The 15,942-nt window shown below is 41.5% G+C and overlaps 1 protein-coding gene across 2 annotated transcripts in view; it reads right to left on the reverse strand.

The window, feature by feature from the left end:
• Positions 1-15,942, reverse strand: part of pou6f2 (POU class 6 homeobox 2) — a 559,448-nt gene that overhangs the window by 52,623 nt on the left and 490,883 nt on the right. For both annotated transcript variants that reach the window (XM_072571171.1, XM_072571172.1), the window contains exon 7: positions 10,427-10,636. In XM_072571171.1, coding sequence (XP_072427272.1) covers positions 10,427-10,636 — 210 coding nt within the window. The remainder of the gene's footprint in view (positions 1-10,426; positions 10,637-15,942) is intronic.

Below are 15,942 nucleotides of genomic sequence, written 5' to 3' on the forward strand. Positions count from 1 at the left end.
GAATGGGTCTGGGTGGGTTATTCTTCAGACGGTTGGTGTGGACTTGTTGGGCCAAAGGGCCTGTTTCCATATTGTAGGGAATCAAATCTAATTTAAGCAATTCGGTTTAGTGACATTGTTGGGGTTATTGTGGAGTAAAGCTTACTGCATGGGTGAAAAGTTAAAGCCTCAATGGGAATGAACTGGCAGATGCAGTAAAATTGGGTGCCATGGAGGGGAGGGCCACAATGTTCTTGCTGTCCATCCACCTACATGGTATTTTACCAGCCATATGAATCTATGTTGTGTGGCTGCCTGCACCTAGGCTAATTGAGCTTAGGAATTAATGCCTCATAGCAAGAATATCAGATTTTAGTTATGGCCATTTTGCAGGCTGGAAAGCCTCTCCTGTTTGGTCACCCTATGCCCATCCTCACACACTTTTGCTCTCCGCATGCCCTTTTGAACTCCAGCCTCCTCACTGAGGTCTGCGAGGGTGGTCTGACCTTAGACTCTATTCCATGGCTTCTTGGTGTTGAGGCTTACCTGAAGATCTGGCAGCCCCCAAATTGTTATTGAGCACCCTGGACAAATGGTGATGGGGCGAGGGTATGGTGTGGTGAAGCTACTGCTGCTGTTTACAATTCTGGTCTACACTTCCTTAACTACACACTTCAGCCCAAACCTCAGAAGATTTCCTTTTGTTGCTGTTGCCTTTTGCTGTCTACTTCTCATGGTTTCTCTGATTGAACTCAACAATTAGTTTGACATTAAGAGTTTTGTGCTGTGAGTCGACAGCTACTAGTATCAGAAATGTGACTGCCCAAAGTCAGTTCATAAGCATCACCAACAAACAGCAGACAGAAAAGGATGCCATCATTTTACCATTTGGAATTGAATCTAGACACATGAACTGAAGGTTTTGTGTCTTGCTTATTCTGCTGTTTAGCTGCATCATGTGGTGTAAATGTTGCTGCTAATTTCTGTACTCCACTCAGTTCCACATGCACCTTAGGTAATACTCCAAAAACAATATATTTAAATAGTTAGCTTTTTGGTTTGTCTAAACATTTATCTCCATGTCTTGGCATTGTAAGTATAAACAGGGTTTAAGATCAATGAATCAAACAGTAACTGTAGCAGGCAGTAGTTAACAGATACTTGTGATTAGTGATGAGACCATGTGTTGTCAATGATAACATTTATTTATATTTTCTTACAGAAATGTGTCCTGGAATAGCAGCCCATTAATTCAGTTTCTCTGCTGTATGAATTCCATGATAAAATCTCAGGAACCTACCGTCAGCATAAATTGGAATTGCCGTTATTGTACTGAACAGTTCATTCCTCATTTCATGAAGAAAACATTTTTGCTAATTAAATAAAAAACACATCATGCATGCATTTTGAGGCAGCATGACTTTGAGGAGTTTAGATGATATTCTGAAAACTGAAAAAAAATAAATACAATTCAAACATGTGCAAACCAGGACAATCCAAATTGCAGCCCATGGATCAGAAAACAATCTCGATCCCTGGCAGTCTATCTCGCTTAAAATGCTGGCTGTCTTAAACCACAACTGGTCTAAAAGCCTCAGTGGGCTCATTTCTTATTTGTTGCCTTCTGAATTTCACCCTGTGGTATCCAAGCTTTGTACACCTGTGCCATGGAGCATTAAGACCATTTATAGCATTTAAATTACTGCTATTTTGCACTTATCTCAGTTTGCCGTGTAAAGTGCAGCAATGAGGCAGCAGCAACTAAAAATAGAGTTTTTTTGGTTCTTAGGAAAGTTAGGTCAGTTAGGACTTGAGATATTTAGAGCTTAATAGTGTTGTGGGTAAATTTACAAGTTACCTTTGATTCAGCAACTTATTAAGAAATCTCACAGACAATCAAGTACTGAAACAATGATTTAAACTTTATTGCATGTAGCAACCAAAATTAGACCTCTCAAGTAAATAAGTTAAGCCTCACAACCCAACTTGGCTATTACCCGATTAGTAAGCAAGTCTGGCCAGGATTTCACCAAGAGTGTCTGTCGCTGGAATCGTCCAGGGTTCGATCTTTTGCAGTGTCGGTCTTCGAAATTCTGCTACTAACTTGTTCTGATGATGGATGCTTACACAATTCTCCCTCTTTCAAGTTTGTGATGTGACAGTATTAATTATTCAATAGATTCTTTCATTCCCAACACTGATCACACTTCTGGAGACTTCAAGTCTGTAGCTTGCCTTCTTATCAGAAGTGGCTCCCCTGTTCCTTGTTACATTCGGGGTTAGCTATCTGTTTAAAAGCTGTTCCTGTAATTAACGCCTTTACTTCAGAACATTTGTTCTGCCCGCAAAGTTAATTGCCCACTTATCATGAAGCAGAGGATTACTAAGCAATTGTTATCTCCTTTCTCCCAGGACACAGATAGTTTATGTTGCTTCTTCCCTGAAATGGTTAATTTGCATGTTGCTTTTATAACACTTTCTCCGTGCCCTTTTCATCTCGAGAAATAGTTTGTTCCAGAAAGAGTTATTGCTGATTCTTTCAATCCATGGAGTATTAAAGTCGTAAAGTTTTAAAGTTATGAAGTTTACATTGTCACAATTGGATCATCGATTTAAAATTGAATTTGGGCAATTTTGACTTTGGATGATAAAGTAAAATAAGCAACACCTGATCAGCCATCTTGAACTTTCCTGACTTTCATCAAAATCTCTGGTGAATAACAGAACTGTTCACAGTATTCTGACATAAGGAGATCACTCAGACTTCCTGCCTTCTCCCAATAGCTCAGCACATTGTTCCTTTTCAAATAACAATCTAATTTCTTTCTGAATGCCTTGATGGAACCTGCCCCTATAATGCTCTAAGGCAGTGCATTCAAGAACTTAAACCACTCTCTGTAATGAGAAAGCTCGGTCTCATTTCACTTTTGCATTTTTGCTAATTGTTTTAAATCTGTGCTCTCTCATTCATGATCTTTTACATATGAGACCAGATTCTCCCTGTCTATTCTGTCCAGGCCCCTCATGATTCTAAATACCTTTATCAGATTTCTCCTGGGTCTTCTTTTCTCCAAGGAAAGTCGTTCTGACTTCTCCATTATATCTTTAATAACTGGAGTTCCTCATCCCTACATTCAGCCTCATGACTTCCTGTAGTCACATCGTTTCCAAAGTATGCTGCTCAAAACAAGAGACAATCCTCCAGCTGAGGATGAATAGGTGTCTCATACAAGTTCAACATACCTTACGTGCTTTTGTACTCTGGCCCCTTACTAATAAAGTGTAGGATACTTTTCATTTTATTGCCAGTGCTCTGAACCTTTCTTGCCAACTTCAGTGATTTATGCACATGTACACTTATGTCCCTCTACTATTACAACTCCTTTAATTTTGTATCCTTTATTTAGTTTTGCCTTTTCATGTTCTTCCAATCAAAATTGATTTCCTCACACCCACTACCATCCATTCCACCAAGTTGTCCATGTCCATTTAAAGTTCTACCCTATCCTCACTGTTTTCAATGCTTCTAAATTTTATATCATATGCATATTTTGAGATCGTGCTGTATACACTAAGGTCTAGGTCATTAATATAAACATGGAATTTGGAGCAGTACACCATTTAGCTCCTCAAGCCTGCTTCACCATTTAATAAGATGGCTGATGTTTGTAATCTCAAACCCACATTCCTGGCTACTGCTGAGAACCCGTTTTACCAAGAATCTATTCACCTCTGCCCTAAAAATATTCAAAGATTCTGCTTCCAGTGCCTTTCTAGGAAGAGTTTCAAAGACTCGTGATGCACTTTAAGAAAAAGAAATCACCCAATCTCTGTTGTAAATGGGTTAACCCTTCTACTTAACCAGTGACCCCTAGTTTGAGTTGTTCTCACAAGAGGAAACATCCTCTTCACATGTACCCTGTCAAGACTATGCAGGATTTCTTATGTTTCAGTCCAGTCACCTGTTAAACGATTAAACACCTGCAAATAATATCCTAGCTTGACCAATCTTTCCTAATTAGATAGCCTGCCCATTCCACCTATCAATCTAATAAACCTTTACTAAACTACTTCCAACCCATTTACATCCTTCTTTAAGTAGGTACTGTACACAACATTCCAGATGTGATCTCACCAGTGCCCTGAAGAATGGTTACTTTTGTATTCAATTTCCCTTGCAATGAATTGCAACAACATTCAATAAGCTTTCCTGATTGCTCTATCTACATACCAGCCTTTTGCAATTTATGTATAAGAACACCTAGATCCATCTGCATTTTGAATAAATGTAAAAGATTGCAGATGCTGGAAAACTGAAACAAACGCAGGGAATGCTGGGGAAAAACAGCAGATCTGGCAGCATCTGTGGAGAGGGAAATAGAGTTAATGTATCGAATCTGGTATGATTTGACCCCTTTATGCCACACTTTATAATCATTCATCTCTTCATGGTACTGCATCTCTCCTCTCTTTTATTCCCTTTTGACTTTTACCACTTTCCTTCAATTGAACTTTCCCCTCCACTAATTAGTTTTAAAACCCTATCTACAACCCTTGTTTGCCAGGACATTCATCCTAACATTGTTCAAGTGCTGGCCCAACAGAACAGCTCTTTTTCCCCCCAGTACTGGCCCTACACATCAGAATCTATTTCTCCCACACCAAACTTAGACCCACGTGTTTCCTTTTCTAATCTTGTATATCCAAAACCAATTTGCACCTTCCTCAGGTAGTAATCAAGAGATTATTACCATTTTTGTTATGCTTTCTAATTTAGCCCTGAACTGCTCATAATCCCTCAGCAAAACCTTTTTCTGAGTTCTAGCGATGTGGTTGGCACGTACGTTGACTATGACAACCAAAACCTTTCCCACCTGATGTTCGTTCCTCTTCAATCAAAAAGAGATGCCCTGAACCAAGGCACCTGGTAGGCAACACAGACTTTGGGATTTTCTGTCTTTGCATCTATTTCCCGAACTGTGCTATTTCCTATTGCTACCAGACTCCTTTGTTCTTCACCCAACTGAATGGTACTCTGACCATATTGCTGTAGTCAATTTGCTCACTTTCTCTGCAGACTGTGTCCTTATGCATACAAGGACCAAGAACTTCATATTGGTTGGATAAGACGACTAGCTTAGGTTTCTCCAAAGCTGAATTCTGGATCTCAAAATTGCTTCACTCACAGTCACACTCTCCTGTACCAAACCATAGACCAAATTTCATGTAGTTATGAAGCTACTGTGCCTGCTCCTTCTTGCATAGTTTCAGAAGCACAGGGTTCTTCTCTCTCTTGCTCTTTGTTCAGGAAGCTCTGGATTTATTTGACCTACCTTACCATTTCAGGGAACATATCTTAAGTGTGCCCAAACTATCTCCGTCCCACCGACTCCCACAGCTACCTGGATTATACCACCTCCCACCCTGCTTCCTGCAAAAATGCTATCCCCTATTCCTAATTCCTCTGCATCCGCTCCCAGAAGGACCAGTTTCACAACAGAACACACCACAACTTCCCCTCCCATGTGGCTGAAGATGCCCCCCAAAGCATCTCATCCACGTCCCGAACCTCCATCCTCAAACCCACCCCTCCAACCACAACAAGGACAGAAGCCCTGTGGTTCTCACCTTCCACCCCACCAACGCCTGCATACATTGCATCATCCTCTGCCTTTTCTGCCACCTACAAATAGACGACACCACCTGAGATACATTTCCCACCCCCCACCCCCTCCAATCCACTTTCCGTAAAGACTTCTCCCTCCGCGACTACCTGGTCAGGTCCAAGCCACTTAACTGCCCACCCTTCTCTCCCGGCACCTTCCCCTGCCACTGCAGGAATTGCAAAAACCTGTACCCATATCTCCCCCCTCACCTCCGTCCAAGGTCCCAAAGGAGCCTTCCACATGCATCAAAGCTTCACCTCCACTTCCACACGTCACTTACTTTATATGTTGCTCCTGATGCAGTCTCCTCTACATTGGGGAGACTGGACGCCTACTCACAGAGCGCTTCAGAGAACATCTCCGAGACACCCATATCAATCAACCCCACCGCCCCATAGCTGAACATTTCAACTTTCCCTCCTACTCTGCAAAGGAAATTCAGGTCCTGGGCCTCCTCCATTGTCACTCCCTTACCACCCGACACCTGGAGGAAGAATGCCTCATCTTCAGCCTCAGAACCCTTCAATCCCATGGCACTTATGTGGACTTTCCTCATTTTCCCTCCCCCCACCTTACCCCAATTCCAACCTTTCAGCTCAGCACCATCCTCATGACTTGTCCCACCTATAAATCTTCCTTCCCACTTATCCGCTCCACCCTCCTCTCTGAATTTGATTAGACATCAGAATAATCTGTTCATCATTACAGATGTTAAAATAACCAAATATATCCTATCTATTTTTAACTTTATCAAGACATAGGCCTTCATTTCTCTTCATTGTTCAACTAAATAGAGTCATCGAGTTAGAGACAGCACAGATACAGACCCTTTGGTCTAACTCATCCATATTAACCAGATATCCCAACCCAATCTAGTCCCAATTGCCATCACTTGGCCCATATCCCTCCAAACCCTTCTTATTCATATATCCATCCAGATGCGTTTTAAATGTTGCAATTGTACAAGCCTCCACCACTTCCTCTGGCAGCTCATTCCATAGACGCACCACCCTCTGCTTGAAAACGTTGCCCCTTAGGTCCTTTTTATATATTTCCCCTCTCACCCTAAACCTATGACTCTAGTTCTGGACTCCCCACCTCAGGGAAAATACTTTGCCTATTTATCCTACACATGCCCTCATGATTTTATAAACCTCTATGAGGTCACCCCTCAGCCTTCGACACTCCAGGGAAAACAGGGTCAGTCTATTCAGCCTCTCCCTATAGCTCAAATCCTCCAATCCTGGCAACATCTTTATAAATCTTTTCTGAACCCTTTCAAGTTTCACAACATCCTTCCGATAGGAAGGAGACCAGAATTGCATGCATTATTCTAAAAGTGGCTGAACCAATGTCCTGTACAGCCGCCACATGACCTCCCAACTTATATACTCAATACTCTGAACAATAAAGGGAAGCATACCAAACGCCTTCTTCACTATCCTATCTACCTGTGACTCAACTTTCAAGGAGCTATGAACCTCCACTCCAAAGTCTCTTGGTTCAGCAACACTCCCTAGGACCTTATCATTAAGTGTATAAGTCCTGCTAAGATTTGCCTTCCCAAAATGCAGCACCTCGCATTTATCTAAATTAAACTCCATCTGCCATTCCTTAGCTCATCTGATCAAGATCCCGTTGCAATCTGTGGTAACCTTCTTCACTATCCACAACACCTCCCATTTTGGTGTCATCTGCAAACTTCCTAACTATACCTCACATTTCATGTCCAAATCATATATATAAATGATGAAAAGTAGTAGACCCAGCGTCAATCCTTGTGGCAGTCCACTAGTCATAGTCCTTCAGTCTGAAAAATAACCTTCCAACACCACCCTTTGTCTTCTATCGTCAAGCCAGTTTTGTATCCAAATGGCTAGTTCTCCATGTATTCCATGAGATCTAACCTTGCCAACTAGTGTCTCAAGGGGAACCTTGTTGAACGCCTTACTGAAGTCTATATAGATCACGTCCACCGCTCTGCCCTCATCAATCCTTTGATACTTCTTCAATAAACTCAATCAAGTTCGTGAGACATGATTTCCCACAAAAAAACAAAACAATGCTGACTATCCTTAATCAGTCCTTGCCTTTCCAAATACGCATTAATTCTGTCTCTCAGCATTTGCTCCAACAACTAGCCCATCACCAACGTCAAGCTCACTGGTCTATCGTTCCCTGGCTTGTCCTTACCACCCTTCTTAAACAGTGACACCACGTTAGCCAACCTCCAGCCTTCTGGCACCTCACCTGTGACTATTGATGATACAAATATCTTAGCAAGGGGCCCAACAATCACTTCCCTAGCTTCCCACAGAGTTCTAGAGTACACCTGATCAGGTCCTGGGAATTTATCCACCTTTATGCATTTCAAGACATTCCTCTTCTGTAATATGGACATTTTTCAAGGTGTCAACATCTATTTCCTCACATTCTATATCTTCCATGTCCTTCTTCACAGTAAACACTAATGCAAAATACTTGTTTAGTATCTCCCCCATCTCTTGCGGCTCCACACAAGGCTGCCTTGCTGATCTTTGAGGGGGCCTATTTTCTCCCTAGTTACCCTTTGCCCATAACAAATTTGTACAAACACTTTGGATTCTCTTTAACCCTAAATGCCAAAGCTATCTCATGTGCCCTTTTTGCCCCGATTTCCCTCTGCCTTTATACTTTTCTAATGATTCTCTTGATCTCTCCTGTCTATACCAGATATATGCTTCCTTCTTTTCCTTAACCAAACCCTCAATTTCTTTAGTCATCCAGCATTCCCTATACCTATCAGCTTTTCTTTCCATCTTAGCAGGAATATACTGTCTCTGGATTCTTGTTATCTCATTTCTGCAGGCTTTCCATTTTCCAGCCGTCTCTTTACCTGCAAACATCTGCCCGTAACCAGCTTCTGAAAGTTCTTGCCTAATACCGTCAAAATTAGCCTTCCTCCAATTTAGAACTTCAACTTTTCTGTCTGGTCTACCCTTTTCCATCACTAATTTAAAACTAATAGAATTATGGTCACTGGCCCCAAAGTGCTCCCCCACTGACACCTCAGTCAGCCGCCCCACCTTATTTCCCAAGAGTAGGTCAAGATTTGCACCCTCTCTAGTTGGTACATCCACAGACTGACTCAGAAAATTTTCTTGAACACTCTTAACAAATTCCTCTCCATCTAAACCCTAACACCATGACAGTCCCAGTCTATGTTTGTAAAGTTAAAATCCCCTAGCATGACCACCCTATTATTCTTACAGATAACTGAGATCTCCTTACAAGTTTGTTTCTCTGTCCTTCCTTTGGCATTTGTATCCTGGAACATTAAGCTGTAGTCCCATTCATTCCTGAGCCACATTTCTGCAATTGCTATGATATCCCAGTCCCATGTTCCTGGCCATGCCCTGAGTTCATCTGCCTTCCTGCTGCATTGAAACAAATGCAGTTTAATTTATCATTCCTACCTTGTTCTCAGCTTTGTTCCTGCCTGCCCTGACTGTTTGACTCGCTTCTTTTTTCAACTGTACCAGTTGAAACTGTACCAGTCTTAGATTGATCTCTTTCCTCAGTATCTCCCTGGGTGCAACCTCCCCCACCACCCCCCCACCCCCAAACCTCCTGACTAGTTTAAATCCTCCTGAGCAGCTCTAGCAAATCTCTCTGCCAGTATATTAGTCCCATTCCAATTCAGGTGCAATCCATTCTGCTTGTACAGGTCACTTCTACCCCAGAAGAAATTCCAATGTACTCCTCAGCCATGCATTCTTCTGCTCCGTCCTCCTACTCCTACCCTCACTAGCTCGTAGCACCGGGAGTAATCCAGATATTACTATCCTCGAGGACTGCCTTTTTAAACTCCTACCTAACTTTCTATATTCTCCCTTCAGAATATCATTCATTTCCCTTCCTATGTCGCTGGTTCCATTGTGGACAATGACCTCCTGCTGGTCCCTCTCCCCTTTGAGAACATTCTGCACCCTCTGAAATATCCTTGGTCCTGGTACCAGGGAGGCAACACATCACTCTGACTTTTCACTGCTGGCAGCAGAAACATCTGTCTGTGCCTGACTAGAGAATCCCCTAACACAATTGATCGCTTGGAACCCGACGTACCCTTTATTACACGAGAGCCTGTCTTCATACCAGAAACTTGCTGTGTATGCTACATTCCCCTGAAAGTCCATCACCCCTTACATTTTCTAAAACAGCATACTTGTTTGAAATGGGGATAGCCACAGAAGACTTCTGCTGTATTTAAATTTATTGTGTCATCATTACCAGCCTTTGTGACAATGTTATATTCCAATAAATTGCTCTCTGAGGACATTAAAATATGTGGAAACTAGAGAGGATCACTATCAAACACTTTAAAAAAATTGTCACTGTCAAAAGATCTTGTGTGAACTTGTTTTGTTTATTGTGATGCACCTCATTTGTTGCTTGTTCCATCACAATAAGATCTACTTGCTTGGTGATGTCTTACTTCAATCCAACATTGTACCATTCTTACTTTCTCTTGTCTTTATTACTGCTTCAGAGCCCAGTTTATGAACAATCCAGTCTTGCTGGCTGATCAAGCACTATTCTGAGGAAACCTGTGACATTTCACGTACATTAGAATGGCTATTTACAAATTGAACAGTGTCCCCCAACTGTTTAATTGAATAAATTCATGCAACAGATTATTTTACAGGGTAAAGACTTGTACATTGACCTGATTAATTATTTTGCCTTTTTTTTACTGTTTTGACATGAGTGAGTAAACTGTAAAATGGAAGGAAATTTTTTACCTGTTGGCCTGGTTTTATGGGTGACAGTGTTATTCCTTGTGTATTGATCACTGGCAAAATCTGATTTCCAATCACCGTGGCAATGATCTGACCTTGCGCATTAGTCAGAAGCTGAGGAGTGATTGGTTGCACTTGAATGCCTTGAGCTCCACCTGTAGTTTGATTGGATGAAACTGCTGGGTTTGACATCAGTGGGATTGTTCCAATTATCTATAATAAGTAGACGGAGAAATGAGAAACAGCAAAAACAAGAAATTCAATCTCAGTTTCTCTCAGAGTTTCACTGTCAAAATAAATAACTGGATTACCAGAACTGGACATTACATGTAACTGTTTATTTCAGGCCAAAACATTCTCGATTTCCTTCCTGTTGGACAAAATATTTTTATTACAGGGCTACACATAACATTCCCTAAAATGGCATAAGAATTTTAGTTGTGACAAAAGTATTGGCTCCCGTATTTATATGCAAGTGTATGAGGGGAATCTAAAGGTCAGTCAAACAGGTTAAAGTTTATGATTTCCAATCAATTGCACAATTACTTCTAACTTCCAGGTTTTGCATCTCTAATCAATGTAATTGGCATGATGCACACCCATATGATATCATTTTAGTTGCATTTAAACTGTCAGTCCAAATATGGCAAGTGGAGTTGATTGAAGTACTAGAGCAAGCGGTTGTACAGGGCCTTGCTGAGACCATACATGGATCACTATCTGCAGGTTTAATCTCCTCTTCTGAGGAAGGATGTTCTGGTTATGCATGGAGGACAATGAAAATTTACCAGACTGATTAATAGAATGACAGGACTGACACGTGAAGAGAGACTGGATTGGTTGGACTACATTCACTGGTGTTTATAAGAATGAGGGCATAGCCCATAGAAACCTATAAAATTCCATTAGGACTAGACAGGGTAAATGCTGGAGAAAGGTTCCCAGTGATCAGGGGATTCAGAATGAGGGGGGACAGTCAAAGGATACAGGGTTGGCCATTTCGGATTGAGATGATGAGAAATTTCTTCACCCAGACAGTCATGAGCTTGTGGAATTCTCAGCCAGAGAAAGTGATTTAGGACAAAATATTGAAAGTTTACAAGGAGGAGTTAAATATTTTCTTAGGGCTAAAAGAATCAAAGGGCATGGGGAGAAAGCAGGAACAGGGTACAGAGTTTCCTGGTCAGCCATGATCAGAGTAAGTGGTGGAGCTGACCCAAAAGTCCAAATAGCCTACTCCTGCCCCTATTGTTTGCTTTTCCAACTTATGTGGTGTAAACCTCAACCTTTCACTCTCACAAAAAGTGTTGGTTATCATATCACACCTAATAACCTTTCAACTTTCAGCAGCATCTAGCCTTCACTTGCAATAAATTTAATCACTTCACCATTTTTCCATTCAACATTGACACCCATCTCATTTTTGTACACTGGTGATCCTTGTGCCTCAGTCAATTCTGTGAGTGCATCACGTGAATATCTCGCCATCACTCACAGGTCTGTTTCAGACTTTTTGTGGGAGAAAAATGGCTCAAAATGCAAGGTAGAGGCAGGTCAACTGCAACAAATAGATGAGCACAGATACAAAGGAGGATGTTGTGTAGTTAGGTAGCATATCTGAATCCCTCGAGTGGAAATGGGGAAACAGACAGCTTGCAGATAACTAATGATAGAATTACAGAGATCTCTTGCACACAAATGCAGACTTTATTTGATAAATAACTGAGCTCTGAAAAGACTGAGGATGACAATAAAATTGATTCTTTCCAATAACCAGAGCGTATCCCCTCTCTTTTGTCTTCCAGGCCCTTCACATGTACAACAAGGATTTTTAAATGTTCAATCAACAAGTGTGGCTAACTATTCATGCTGGCTAGGCCTGCATTTATTTCCTTTTCTTAATTGTCCTGGGGAGGGTGGTAATGGGCTCCCTTCTTGAAATATTGGAGTCTTTGACATGGTAGACCCAGAGTGCTATTAGGAAGACAGTTCTGGGATTTGGATTAAGAAACAGCAAAGGAAGAGTGACACACTTCTGAAGCAGGACGGTGTGTGGCTTGAAGTGCAACTTGAAGGTGATGGTCTTCTCATGTATCAGAGATCAGAGGACGCAGGTTTGGGAGGAGGGACCAAGGAGCCTCGATGAGTTGCTGCAGTGTTGGATGATTCCTCAGAAAACCTCATTTCTTCCGAGTTTACACTGTCATAGAAAAGATGTTGTTACTCTTGAAAGGTTGCAGAAGAGGATGTTGCTGGGGTTGGAGGGTTTGAACTATAGGGAAAGGCTGAATAGGTTGGGACTATTTTGGAGGCTGAGGGGTGACCTATATAGAATTTTATAAAATCATGAGGGGCATGGTTAGGGTGAATAGCCAAAAGCTTTTTCCCAAGGTAGGGGAGTCCAAAACGAGAGGGCATGGGTTTAATGTGAGAGGGGAAAAATATAGAAGGGACTAAAAGGGTAACTTTTCACACAGAGGGTGGTGCTTGTATGGAATGAGCTGCCAGAGGACGTATGGAGGCTGGTACAATTACAACATCAAAAAGGCAGGTGGATGGGTCCATAAATAGTAAGGGTTAGAGGGATATGGGTCAAATGTTAAATGGAACTATCTGGTCAGCAGGGACAGGTTGGACCAAAGGGTCTGTTTCCATGTTGTACAACTTGATGATTCTATGACAATCCCATCAATTTTGGTGTCATCCGCAAACTTACTAACCATGCCTCCTAAATTCTCATCTCAATTGTTCATATAAATGACAAATAAAAGTGGACATAGTACCGATTCTTTCTGAACACTACTGGTCACAGGCCTCCAGTCCAAAAAATAACCCTCCACCACTGTTTGCCTCCTACTGTCAAGCCAATTTTGTATACAATTGGCAAACTCTCCCTGAATTCGATGTGATCTAACTTTATTAATCAGTCTACCATGTGGAACATTGTCAAAGGCTTTACTAAAGCCTATGTATACAATGCCTACTGCTCTGCCCTCATCTATCTTCTTGGTCATATCCTCAAAAAAGTCAATCAAGTTGGTGAGACATGATTTCCCATGGTCAAAGCCATGTTGACTATCCCTTGCTTTTCCAAAGACATGTAAATCCTATCTCTCGGAATCCTCTCCAGCAGCTTACCACCACTGATGTTAGACTCACAGGTCAGCTCACCCCAGCTTCTCCTTACATCCTTCCTTAATTAAAGGCACAACATTAGCTACCTTCCAGTCCTCTAGCATCTCACCTGTGGCTATAGATGATACAAATATCCCTGCAAGGGGCCTTGCAATTTCTTCCCTGGCCTCCCACAATGTCCCAGCATACACTAGATCAGGTCCCAGAGATTTATCCACCTTTATGTTTTTATGACCTGCAGCACTTCCTCTTCTGCAATGTAGGCTGTTTTAAAAAAATAAGCAGTTATTTCCCTGAGTTCTCTAATCTCCATTTCCTTCTCTACTATAAAAACTGACGCAAAATAATCTTACCTCCTGTGTTTCCACATATAGACCACCTTGTTGACTTTTAAGGGGCCCTATTCTCTCTAGTTGCCCTTTTGCTCTTAATGTACTTGTAGGATTTCTTTAGATTTTCCTTAACCTTGTCTGCCAAGGTGCTCCATATTCTCTTTTTTCCCTCCTGAATTCCCTCTTAATAATGCCCCGACCCACTTAATATCTTCAAGAGATTCACTTCATCCCAATAGTCTATACCTAATATATGACTCCTTCTCATTCTTAACCTCAGCCTCAATATCTTTATTTGTCCATTGTTCCCTACTCTTACCAGCCTTACCCTTCACACTAACAAGAACATATTGTCTCTGAACTCTCATTATCTCACTTTTGAAAGCCTCCCACTTGCCAGTTGTCCCTTTACCTGTGAACAGTCTACTCCAATGAAATCTTCAAAGTTCCAGTCTTATACCATCAAAATTTGCCACTCTCCAACTAAAAACTTTAACTTTTATATAAAGCCTATCCTTTTCCATAACTATTTTAAAAATAATAGAATTACGATCATTGGTCCCAAAATGCTCCCTCACTAACAGATCAGTCACTTGTCATGCCTTAGTGCCCAAGAAAAGGTCAAGTTTGCTCCTTCTCTAGTAGGTATATCTTCATATTGATAAATAAAATTTTCTTGAACACATTTAACAATTTCCTCATCTTCCAAGTCCTTAATGCTACGGCAGTCCCAGTCTATGTTTGGAAAGTTAAAATACCCTACTATTACAATCTTATTATTCTTACATACATCTGAATTCACTCTATATATTTGTTCCTGAATTTCTCTCTGACTATTTGGGAGAATTAAAATCCTATCAAGGTGATCAACCCCTCTTATTTATGAGTTCCACCTTTATAGCTTTACTGGATGATCTGTCAGAAATGTCTTCCCTATGTACAGCAATAATGCTTTCCTTAAGGAGATATGCCACTTCCCCTCCTCTCTTGCCTCCCTTTCTATCCTTCCTATAGCATTTATACCAGAGAACATTGAGCTGCCAGTCCTGTCCCTCCCTCAGCCATGTCTCTGTAACAGCTATGATGTCCCAGCCTCATGTCCCCTTACATGCCCTGAATTCATCTGTACAACTCCTTGCATCGAAATAAATGCAATTTAGTTCTTCAGAGTTACCTTATTTTCTGATTTACTTTGCCTGTCTTTTCAGGTAAGAATAGCAATTTCCTTCCCTCAAGGACATTAGTGAACCAGATAGATACTCCCTAACAATCAATACTGGATTCATGGTCATCATTTAGACTTTAATTCCAGATTTTTACTGAATGCAGATTCCATAATCTGCCATGGCAGAACTCAAACCCAGGTCCCCAAAACCTAATCTGGATCTCAGGAGTAACAGTCCAGTGATAATACCACTAGACTATTGCCTCCACTCATCAACTCCTTCTAACATCTCCTCTATAGTCCAGCACCCTTTTCCTAGCAATTTAGATTCATAGATGTACAGCATGGAAACCGACCCTTTGGTCCAATCCGTCCATGCCGACCAGATATCCCAACCCAATCTAGTCCCACCTGCCAGCACCTGGCCCATATCCCTCTAAATCCTTCCTAATCATATACCCATCCACATACCTTTTAAGTGTTGCAATTGTACCAGCCTCCATCACTTCCTCTGGCAGCTCATTCCATACACGTACCACCCTCTGTGTGAAAAAGTTGCCCCTTAGGTCTCTTTTATATCTTTCCCCTCTCACCCTAAACCTATGCCCTCTAGTTCTGGACCCCCCCACCCCAGGAAAAAGACTTTGTCTATTTATCTTATTCCTGCCACTCATGATTTTATAAACCTCTATAAGGTCACCCTTCAGCCTTCCACGCTCCAGGGAAAACAGCCCCAGCCTGTTCAGCCTCTCCCTATAGCTCAAACCCTCCAACCCTGTAAACATCCTTGCAAATCTTTTCTGAACCCTTTCAAGGTTCACAACATCTTTCTGATAAGAAGGAAACCAGGATTGCGCACAATATTCCAATAGTGGCCTAACCAATGC

Source organism: Chiloscyllium punctatum, chromosome 5 (genome assembly GCF_047496795.1).
Source record: "Chiloscyllium punctatum isolate Juve2018m chromosome 5, sChiPun1.3, whole genome shotgun sequence".
NCBI classification, from domain to species: Eukaryota; Metazoa; Chordata; class Chondrichthyes; order Orectolobiformes; family Hemiscylliidae; genus Chiloscyllium; species Chiloscyllium punctatum.